Source organism: Alosa sapidissima, chromosome 14 (assembly GCF_018492685.1).
Source record: "Alosa sapidissima isolate fAloSap1 chromosome 14, fAloSap1.pri, whole genome shotgun sequence".
NCBI lineage: Eukaryota > Metazoa > Chordata > Actinopteri > Clupeiformes > Clupeidae > Alosa > Alosa sapidissima.
The window spans coordinates 30450343-30462365 of record NC_055970.1 but is presented as its reverse complement, the minus strand read 5'-3'; the positions used below and the strand labels follow the sequence as shown (position 1 = coordinate 30462365).

Sequence of the window (12023 nt, the reverse complement as noted above, 5' to 3'; positions counted from 1 at the left end):
GACATGAGTCTGGCAAATAAACTGAATTGAATTGAATTGATATATGTTGTATAAAGCACACTTTGCTGTCCAATGTAGTCAAAATGTGGCTCATTGACTAAAAATCTTAATGTCATACTTGTGTCAATGCCATGTCTGTACAGTTTCCAAGGTGAGATATCCTCCCTCATGTAGCAATATAACCGTGTGTGACTAATATAAATCCCCAGATTTGACACAGCTGTTAAATAATAAAAGGCAAATACACCTTTCAGTTGTTACAAGATGTAGGCTACAAACGCTGATGAAAAAGAGACCAACTTCTGAGACGTCTGTCTATGCTGAGATTATTTCTTTATTTCTGCAGGAGCTGGAAAATATCAGACAAAATGTCTCTAATATCCAAGCTACACTGGAATCTAATCAGAGCACATCAACCCTGAAGTCAACTTGTCAATTGGGCAATAGCCTAGAGACAAGATTGCATTGGTCTCGTACCAAGACTGACAAATTAGTCTTATTTACACATAGCTGTTTTCAGGTTTGGGAGATTAATTTGCATACCAGCTCCTGGTGTACGAGGAGTGACCCTTCACCTTTGGTTAGCTGAGCAGCGCCACTAATCACTAACTCCTCCGTAACCTTGGTCATGCCTGGGCTCACAAACTGGATACACATGGCACATCAGAGCTGTTATGTCATGGTGAGAATTGGAGCCAATTTTCGCTGGCATGGTATACACTTAGGACACTTGGTGTGTGTGTGAGAGTGTGTGTGTGTGTGTGTGCGTGTGTATAAAGTAGCTAAAGGGTCCATCAATGCTTTAATTACATTTTCTCTGAATCACACTGTGCTTGGGAAAAATCCATTCATTTGTTACATATAATGAGAAGCGTGCTCTATTACACAACACTAGATATGAGATTGCACACCACACATCAGGGCAGATGGGGGAATGAAGGCCTCAGTGTAATCTGGTAGTCTTGCCATCTGCAGAGACTGACCTGGGAATGGTTACTGGAGGTCTCCATCTTTTCCTGAGACTTGTCTCTGGCAAGTTTTGCAGCCTCTTTTACCTCCTGAAATTTCTCTGCAAACTGTTGACAAAAAATAAATAAAAGAATAGTTCCTCATTCAAACAATTTTTCATTTATACTGCACAGACAGCACAATGAGCTTGGTAAGTAGAGCATTTAAATTCTTCGGAGTAATTGGACCCCTGATGCATTAGATCACTGGCCTTGGGACCTTGACTGACCTTTGTGAGTTGCTGTTCTGATGCGAATCCCAGTCCAAACACGGTGTTAGCCCTGCTGTCCGCCCACTGGCCAAACTTCTGGGAGGTCTTAGTGAAGGTCATGTTGGGTGTGATTGTGCTATTAATTATCACCTGTTGAAGAGGGCAAAAAAGAGTCAGTTTAACTAAACTAATGGGGATAGTCCTGAAGAGTTATGTCATGATAAAACAGCTCATAATGTATTCACATAATGACTTCATAGCTCTGTCTAGAGTAATAGCAGCAGGTCTACAAAACACTCTACAAAACATTTTTGAATACAATTACAAATCAAGAGCCTAAATACTGCTCAGGTTTGACCTGATCAAAAAAAAAACCTTTATACATTCTGAGCCCAAAGCCATAATGGTTTTAGATGCACAGAAGATAGCAATGCAAGTGTGCAGGAAAAGCAAGTAAAGTGATTGAGAACCTATATATTTTAAAAGAAAAAGTTGTAAAAGGAAAGTGCACTTTATGCTTTGAACTTCTGTTTTTACCAAACATTAGGTATTCCAAGAATGCTAGAGGACTCTTATCCTCTGTGCTTCACCCTATAGGGGCACATTTACAGCCTTTGAAGGACGGCTGGTCTAACAGGTTGGGCCCAACCTCCGTCATCCATCACCTAGAGAAGTATGTGATGGTGCAGTGATGATGACACAGGCAGACTGGCTCAGCTGTGGCCCTGAGCTGAACACACATTCATCTGACCAGGGAACAATCTGCTTTTGTGCCCTACAGCCCTGTGTTTGTCTGATCCGTCTAGACCGAGCTGAACACTGACCTAAGCCATGACCACCACCACCACCACCACCCTCAAGTCCCCCCTTCCCCCGACCCACTCCATCGTAACCGTGACTGAACAGGAGACAAGAGGCCACCCGTTAATGTCTGTCAAATGCGATTTCTCCTCAGTAATTTAAAGCAGCAGACTCCCCAGCTAGGCTACTGCCTAATCATGACTCTGCTCACAGGAAGTGAGGAATCAGGCCAGTGCAGAGGCTGGCTCCATCCTCAGACATCTCTGTCATTAGGGCTTCACTTCAACAATACGCTATTTCACTGGCAAAACCTTTCCCCACCACACCAGTGCACGTTAATGCTGTCCTCAATGGGACTGTATAAGAAAGCAAATGACTACCTCATTTCCTTGTAAAAGGGACCAGAAATCCACAAAATACTAGTAATAGCTATTTGTTTTCCATATTGGGTTTAATTACCATAATTAGCAATAATGAAATAATCTAATATGTACCAGAGTAGGGTATGACTGGAGCAGACCGAGGGCTGAATTGTGTGCTCATAAATCCATCTCCTGTCTGGTCTATTTTATCTATCTATTCATTTAAGAGCACAGAGGACAGCGGCTCTGACCATCAAGCTTCTGATTAAAAACAGACTAATCTTGCGCGTTTCTCCTAGACCGCGCTTCAGAGCTTTCTATTCCCTCTAGAGTCTAAAATTACATCTCGGCAGAATCTTACAGGAGCTGTTTAATCTCAAATATTCATTTAGATTAAGAATAAACAGACATGACATAGCAGCTCTGATAAAATATTTACTATGACTTATATGACATATACATACAATACATATAACTACAAATCTCAACAATCCATAGATTAAAAATATTAAGCTTAGAATGTCTCTCTTTGAATATACAGTAGAGTTTTTACCTTTGTGAGCAGAAGATGATTAAATTGAATAATATCTTGTAGAGTTTATATTAGAAATGGAGTGAAAAAAATTATACAACTGCCATGATAATCATTAAACTAGTTCAGGATTTCTAAGTGTTTGTTATTACAGTGCATGAAAATGCACTGTACTGTTCTTCCTAGGCTTCTTCTTATTATGACCGCCGCTAGCGAAGCAGTCATATAGGGATTGTCAAAGCCCCCCCCCCCCACCCACCCCCCAGTCATCTACTTCCTGAATTTTTGGTCAACGATACCCGGAACACCGAACCACATGAAATTTGGTGGGTATGTAGCCCCACTAGACTTTTACGGAAAAATTTTGTTCGTCCCCCGGGGGCCACTCCCCCCCCCTCCCCGTGCTGGGCCCCCCAAACTGCAAAAAAAAGCAGTTTTTCCTAAATAACTACCTATACCGTGGCACTGAGGATAAAGAATTTTTTATGGTATGTTGGTCCCAAGGGCCCATGTCAATCTGGCCCATAATCACTCATTTGTGATTTGCACCCCCCGGGAAAAAATTAAAATGCAATATTATTCTGCTTTAATCGCCCCGATCTTCAGTTAAGATGTTCAGAACTGCACCAAATTGTATGCGTATGATTGACCTGGCATTCTCTGGGGGTATGCCAAGTTTCATAGAATTTCATCCATGGGGGGGGGGTCTAAAAAAAAAATTAGGTTATGTGTACATTTAGTGACTGTACACTCATTGGCCTGTAGATGGCGGTGCACACAAATACACATGCACACACATAGGCACCCACATACTATCGGTATTAGAACGGCCGATACATAATTACAAATTCAGTAGGATTAAAAGAAAGCCAAAATAAATATTCATCATCATCATCATGGCTGCATTTCCAGTATTGGCGATAAGTAGTCGTTTGTCCACTAGATGGCGCATCGTTGCAGTGAGACGTAATTTTGTTGGAAGTTAAAAGTGGGTTGGAAAAACAATGGATGCTTCCTACAAGGACTGTAGTTTACCGCAGAGAACGTCTAATAAGGATAAGATGAGGTTCACATGAAATGTAATTCCCATTTCTTCTTGAAGCCAAAATAAATCTGAGGATGTTTATCGGACATGCTTGGTTTTTACTGCAGGTACGTTAATCTTATAATATCAATAAGGACCTAGGTTATGTTACATTTAGCGTTGGTTGAGTGATGGAGGCCAATTTGATTGATTGCATTTGTAGAAAACTATAAATGCGGTTATACCAAGCAAATTGATAGCAGCACTGTAATTGTATCTTTCGACTGTCATTTGTTGCACGTGCTACAAAAATCATTCTGTGCAATGGAAGATTTACCAACGTTACACCGGTCTGATACAGTTTTGCCTATACATGCGTGAGACTGAGACGCCTGTTTATTTTGTTTTAAGTGCGTGCAGGGTGTGAGAGGGGACTCGATGTGCTTTGATTCCAGCTTGGTAGTTGTAGTCTGTAAAATTAAAAAGCATGTGTGTGTGAAGTATCCAAACAATGACACCTTCATTTCATTATGGCTGCTTTAGCAACACACCTTAAGTACTGTGTAGTGGGTCCCATTTAGAAGTGGCTACTTCATTCGCGCTTTCCTTGACTCATGGAGCTGCGTGAATTTTATTACAACTTTTCGCCATGAGATGGCAGTTTAAGTCCGCTTGATACTGTAAGGCGTAAGCCATTGGTTTTCAAAGGAGATTTTATTTGTGTCGCCAGCATAGCCTATTGACAATTTATGTTGTAAATAGGCCTACCTTATAAGCCTACCTGTAGCTTAGGGAAGCTAACAGCTTTCTATTAGGAACTAGTTTGTTAGTTACAGTTTTGTCATAACTCCCTGATGCATTTTTTCATTTTAGAATAGCCAGAGCGTGGATATCTCAATCGGAAAATTAAACAATATCGGGTGCCTATGGACTAGGCTGGGTGAACCCAGCCTGATCTGCCCGCTATTTATTTTTTGATTTCTTAAAAGATTGAGCTTGGTCTGGTGAAAGCCAGACTAGCCATGGACCTCAGTTACACAATGCAAGAGAACATGAATCGGCCTATATTTGCACGAACAATAACGGACAACAGCTCTTCAACATTGGCCCGTTAAAATGTGTATGAACAGTCTAGCGACGCATTTCATCAAGGCCCATTTGGACATGTCAGTTATTTGCACCACTGGTTAGATGTAAAACAGCATTTCGTTTCAGACTACTGTTACTTAATTTGTGCATTAACAAGAACGTTTCAGACTACTGTTACTTAATTTGTGCATTGACAATAAAGTATTACATGAACTAAAGATGACTAAAATCCTGACCTTTGTTTTTGATAGCTGTTGAAAACGGCATGGAACTGACAGAGATGTTTTTGTTTATAAATAAATAAAACAATCAATAAATAAATAAATAAATAAATAAATAAATAAATAAATAAATAACATTATGCTGATACCTTTTGCTTTTCCCAAATACAATAGCCTACAGGTGTAAGTGACCTTTCATCAATCCAGTTGCAATGGATGAACTGTGATGAACTGCCCTACTTGTGATTGTTTAGAGATTTTAAAGGTTTTATAACAATGCTACATCTTCTTTGGCTATTCTACAATCTATTCACCTTTTCAGCACCAGTAGGCTACTTTCTGTGCAGCCGCACACACACACACTCAGGCATGCCAAACAAGCATACACAAAAGTTTCAAGAGTGGGGGATGGAGTAAAACATGGAGACAAATTGAAGTGTGATTTATTTTCGCGGAACGGATGTACAGGACTGAGCGGCGGTCATATTTTGTACCGCTATGCGGTACATCTAGTTATTATTATAGTGCAGGAAAATGCACTATATTGTTCTTTAGTCTTCTTATTCTTATTATTCTTCTTCTAACGTAGCTAATGCAGCTTCAACCATTTAACATAGAAACTTCATTCAAACTGTTACGTAGGTCTTACTTAGGACATGTAGGCTTTGTATTTTTCATCTTTGTAACTTTTATACTTTTTAAACTATTTATTAAAAACTACTCAAAATTTCCCCATAGACTTAACATTAGGCTGATGACATCACAATGGACTAATTAACTTGATTTGCACCTGTATTAACTTCCAGCTGCTCATCTAGGCCCCATCAAAGGGACAGTTGAACTGATTGCACCTGTATCAACTGCTTTCTGCTGAACTCGGCCAACTCTCTCTGTGTCTCTCCATTCTACAAGGATACAAGGATAAGTCACATTTCATCCAACTTTCTATCCATTCATCCTCTTCAAACCATTCACTTATCCACCCATTAAACTATCCATCAACATCCATTAAACAATCTGCCTATCAACATCCATTACACTATCTACATTTTTTAAACGATATACTCGGTCTCAGGCTTTAAGCATACAATATGGCTCTATTAAGGCTGCCGTTAAGCAATTAGAATCCTAGGCCAGGTGGCCAGGCTATATTAAACCTCATCTACCTAGTTCAGTCATTCCAACTATTAAACCTCATCTACCTAGCAAATAATTTAACCTTTTAAACTATCCACCTATTTAACTGTTCAGTCATTCCAACTATATTAAACCTTATCTACCTAGTTCAGTCATTCCAACTATATTAAACCTCATCTACCTAGCAAATAATTTAACCTTTTACACTATCCACCTATTTAACTGTTCAGTCATTCCAAATATATTAAACCTCATCTACCTAGTTCAGTCATTCCAACTATATTAAATCTCATCTACCTAGCAAATAATTTAACCATTTAAACTATCCACCTATTTAACTGTCCAGTCATTCCAAGTATATTAAACCTCGTCTACCTAGCAAATAATTTAAACTTTTAAACTATCCACCTATCTGTTCAGTCATTCCAACTATATTAAACCTCATCTACCTAGTTCAGTCATTTCAACTATATTAAACCTCATCATGTTGGTTGCCAATTAGCACATCATTTAACAATATATTTCACACCATATGTTTTGCATTTTCATGCACTGGTAATTCCCTGGAATTGCATTTTCTAGTTCTTCTTCTAACGCAATTAATGCAGCTTCAACCATTTAATGTAGAAACTTCATTCAAACTATGTTACGTAGGTCTTACTTAGGACATCTGGGCTTTTTATTTTTCATCTTTGTAACTTTTATACTTTTTAAACTATTTATTAAAAACTACTCAAAATTTCCCCATAGACTTAACATTAGGCTGATGACATCACAATGGGCTAATTAACTTGATTTGCACCTGTATCAACTTCCAGCTGCTCATCTAGGCCCCATCAAAGAGCCAGTTCGACTGATTGATTGATTGATTAAACTATTAATTAAAAACTATTAGGCCTTTATAACATCACAGCAATTAGAATCTTGTGCCAGGTGGCCAGGCCACCTGCATCAACTGTCAGTTTCTCAGGCTTTAAGCATACAGTCTCATTCTCTTAATATAAGACTACACATCCTGTTCAACTGTTCAGTCATTCCAACTATACTAAACCTCATCTACCTAGCAAATAATGTTACCATTTAAACTATCCACCTATTTAACTGTTCAGTCATTCTAACTATTTTAAACCTCATCTACCTAGCAACCAATATAGTTTGTTTTTACTCTGTATGATATTTTACATAATATTTTTTGCATTTTCATGCACTGTATTTCCTTCAGGAAATGCTTTTCTAGTTAAAGTTCTTTATGCATGCCTGCTTCATCACAAAGGCATCCTTCCTTCAAATCATATGCAAGCGGCGAGAGAATGGTTTGAGGGTCCTTGAGGGAGCAGATCAAAAACCCATTAACACTACCTACACCTATACACATAAACCATGTGAACAGCAGACTTATATGCTACTGACTGCGTGCGCACGCACGCACACCCCTACACCTCGAAATAGCCGCAAATGAAGTGACACAACGGTTTAATTGCGCTGCATCCTTTGTCTCATTAGGTGTGCATGTGAATTTGAGGGTCCAAATTAGTGGCAGCTCCTCCAGAGTTCTCCATCAGCCCTGGCGTGTGGCGGGCGGCACAGCTCGGCGTCTCCCCGCTCTGCTCCGTTAAACGGGAGGCTGTCAGAGAGCGGCTGCAGCCCCACGCTCCACTGGATGAATCAGCCCTTACACAACGCTGGAGAGCCGAGCTCCTAATGGGCCCAGAGAAAAGCGCAGGAAATCCAGCAATGCACAAAAGCATCAAGAGTTTTGTTTTCTCTAAACAACTTGTTGTTGAGAGATAATGGCAAAGCAAACCCTGGGGCTGTTCCTAAAATGTGTCTGATGTCATTTGGGCCATTTGTCAGACATAAAATGAAGTAGCGAGATGTTTCCTGATGCGATGCATGCATTCTCGATGACAGGTTGTGTGACTATAGTAAATGCACATCTGGGTATGCATTCTGATTTATCTGGGGAGCTTAGGTTACATCTGTGTACAAATATCATAATAGCTGTGGCTGTGGTTATCACCACAACCATGTGATGCATCAGCGCTGATGACAGCCATGCACACACCCATACAAACAGGAAGAGCTGTTGGAGATGATGCTTCCGTTGATCCTGACAGCATCTCCCCATCCTGTGGTGTATAATAGGATAATCAACAGGGCTGACTCGGAGTCTGGGATATAATCCACTCCGCACCAGCACGACCACCAAAGCCTCGATATCCTTATCCGCTTTCTCCACACACTCTGACTTGCGCACAGCTCTCCACTATAATCTTTTAAAAGCTTCTGGGATGCAGCTGCAAGTGTGTGTATGTGTATGTGTATGTGTGTGTGTGTGAGTGAGTGAGTGAGCAGACATTGATGGTGGAAACTGGAAACTGGAAAGAAGTACAAAACAGAAAAAAAGTTCTGTTCCAAAAATCAGTAGCCCTCCAATAATCTAACAGATATCCAGTCATTATTAGACATTTTCTGAGGGGGAGGGAGGGTATCTGGAAGGGAGTTGAGTGTTTATAAATACAAGCACTTTGAAATGTACAGAATGCATTACAGGTCATAAGTATAAGAATTATGGTTTGTGTCAGCGGCATTAATATTCCTCCCGTGAGGATTGAATGTGGAGGCTTGGCGACATCAAACAAGGGCACTAGAGAAAGTCTTTTCAAACTGCCACCCACTGCAGTCATGCTTATGTCTTTAGCTCACAGGCACGGTCTGCAACGCCACTCAGCCCAGATGACTCAACGCCTCATCACCCTCACCATGACAGCAACTGAGAGGATCACATGACCACATGGAAACATTCGCCGCTGAGAGCTGCGACATCAGACATGTTACTGAAGCTTCCTCTGCCTTGACAAAACCATCAGGTTTCGACACTGACAAGATCATATATGTATTCTTTTTATTGACCAGGGTTTTTAACAGTGAAGACTGACAAGAAAGTCACACAAGATATCCATTTCATACAATTCATATATTAATATGTACATTACGTGTATACTTAAACCTAGTGCTAATATGCTGGGACTTCTTTATTTAACTAGGGAACTTGAATTGAAACCTTGTCCAGAGTGTGGAGTGGGGGCTGTGGAGACAGATGTCCTGTCATAAGTGGGCCACGGGGATGGTGGGGTCAGGTGGTATAGTGTGTGAATGCAATGTTGGCATTACCCAGCGTCAATGCGAGTTATTGACAGGGCCAGCTGTAGGGCAGTATACGCCACTGCCCAGAGGGACAGAACTGGGATCAGATAGCGAAGGCGGCAAGGTCACGCACGAGCAATGGCCCGGACATCCTCCTAGTTCAGACCAGTCAGCTGACTCCGGGGAATCAGTGATGGCCACTCACCTGACAGTGTCGCCACAAAAAACCCTCCCCGAGTCCAGAACACAGACAATGTGCCAGGAGTTTTTTATATGGGGGATTAGAGCCCATTTAAATATTTTCCTTCTGAGAGGTGACATGGAGAGCCAGAGAGCACCCCCCCCCCCACTCTGCTGAGTTGAATGACTTATGCACCGAGTGTAATTTGATACCAGATGGAGAGTGGGGAGCCTATTGAGTGTAAGCTTCTTCTCCTTCAAACCAGCCACTTTTCTGCCTGATTCGTAATATATAAAAACACAAAAAATTAAAGCAGCACATTTGAAGTGGAAGTACGGCACAAACAGGTGTTTCTTGGTGTGGAACCCAAGGCAGGATTATCTAGAGCAGGCAAGCTTCCAAGTTGTGAAAGATTACACGCACAGCGAGAGGCCCTCTTCCTTGCCTGCCAGATGCCAGCCTGGCGGAGCAGACAGACGAGCCATGGGCTGACAGAAAACATACGCCATGATATCATTCTCTGTCACTCCACTTAATGTAGGGAATAGCACACTTCTTTTACAATACAACAGTATTGCAAGGACTGCACTTTTGTTTTTTATTTGTTTAAAATTTGGAAAAAGTAATTTGTTAATCATTTAATGATTAACAAATGACTTTGGTTTCACATATTACCCCAGCTTCCTTGGAATATTTGACTTGGGGAAAACCTTACTGAAAGTGAAACAGAATTGTTTTGAGGGGGATCCTGTGGCACAAGGAGCGGCAGCGTCCATACCACATTTGGGTCCAAGTGCCCACGGGTTTAGGTTCAGGTTCGACACGCAGCTGTTACCCAATCCCACCCACTCCCACACCTCCCCACTCGCTTCCTGTCACTCTTCTATCTGTTCTGTCTAAGTAAAGGCAAAAGGCCCCCCAAAATATAAAATATATGAAATATGAAAAATCTGATCCCTATATGGCAACAATCTGACTTTCAAGATGAATTTCTTTGAGAAAGTATAAACCATGTAAAATAAGCAAATGTAAAAATTGATGATTAATTACTTTGTATGAGGTAGGTTAATCACAAAAGATATGTGACACATACGGTACACACACAGAGACACACACAATGGCATTTTCAGACTTCCAAGGCCACGCTGAGTCAAAGATGCCTGATGTAATGCAGATGTCTCAGTTTACTGCTCTTAATGCAATTGAGCACCTCCTCTCAGAAGGATGGGCCAGGCACCTAAACTGAATGAACACCAGCACAATGAGAACTCCCTCCTTTCAGCACTCTAAAGACCACTCTCTCCTTAAAGCACAGCTCAGTGGATGGCTTACTGTTCTACATGCTTGATTGTCTCAGATAATCCTGACTGCAATATGAACATTTAAAGTGATGTATACAAATAACTGCCGATGATAAACAGGTGGCCATTAAACTCCATCAGTGATTCTGTGGAGCAGCCAGAGTGTGAGCTTCTGGCCACAGCGGTTCTTGAATCAGAGCCATAATAAAACTTGAAGTGACTTGACAGTGTACTTGTGATTGTGGCCTTTCACTGACTGCCAAGTCACCTTTGGACATGAGTAATATTAATGTTCACCAGGTGCACTGCAGTTATGATAGGAATGCAAGTCCTCAATGGCTGCAAACAGGTGAACATTTGAGACATCTAAACTATTTATGTCAAGCGAGGTACAATATTCATCAGTGACACAAATGGTCACAGTCTGTATTCTTCTGTATGAATAATAATGGGAATTAAATTGTCACCCATCTGTGCTGGCTCTGAGACAGGAACATACAGGAACACAAAGCCAGTAGCAGGGCAGGCTACTGCTCTCTCCACTCTCTGTCTTGCCTGGACAGTGTTACCCACACACACACACACACACACACACACACACACACACACGACACACCGGCCTGCTGGGACAGCTCTGAACTCTGAGCTCCACTATCAGTCATGCCGACTGACTGTGACACGAGGATCTTGGCGTAATCAAACAGCCCCGCAGCCAGGAGGCCACTAATCTCCATGGAAACGCACAACATAAAGCTCTGGCAAGTGGCGAGGGGGAGAGATAGGCAAAAGCTTGTGAGGGGAAGGGGAGGGGGAGCGGCAGGGGGAGGTGGGGTGCTGGGTTGTAATATCTGGATGGTCCTGTGAGACTATTGGAATTAACAGCACTAATAGCACTTTTAAGTGCTCGCCTTGTTCGTTTTTATGGATCAAGCCTGACCGACTCCCGTGCAGTTGATCGTGTCTTTGAGTGGCCGGGCCTCTGCAGCCGTTTGGCCTGCTGGTATTCACA

General features: G+C 41.5%; 1 protein-coding gene across 2 annotated transcripts in view; it reads right to left on the bottom strand.

Annotated features, from left to right (window-relative positions):
* homer2 (homer scaffold protein 2) overlaps nt 1-12023 on the bottom strand; it is a 32460-nt gene that overhangs the window by 10089 nt on the left and 10348 nt on the right. For both annotated transcript variants that reach the window (XM_042061429.1, XM_042061428.1), the window contains exons 3-4: nt 1238-1369; nt 984-1076 (exon numbers count right to left, since the gene is read on the bottom strand). In XM_042061429.1, the coding sequence (XP_041917363.1) occupies nt 984-1076; nt 1238-1369 (225 nt within the window). The remainder of the gene's footprint in view (nt 1-983; nt 1077-1237; nt 1370-12023) is intronic.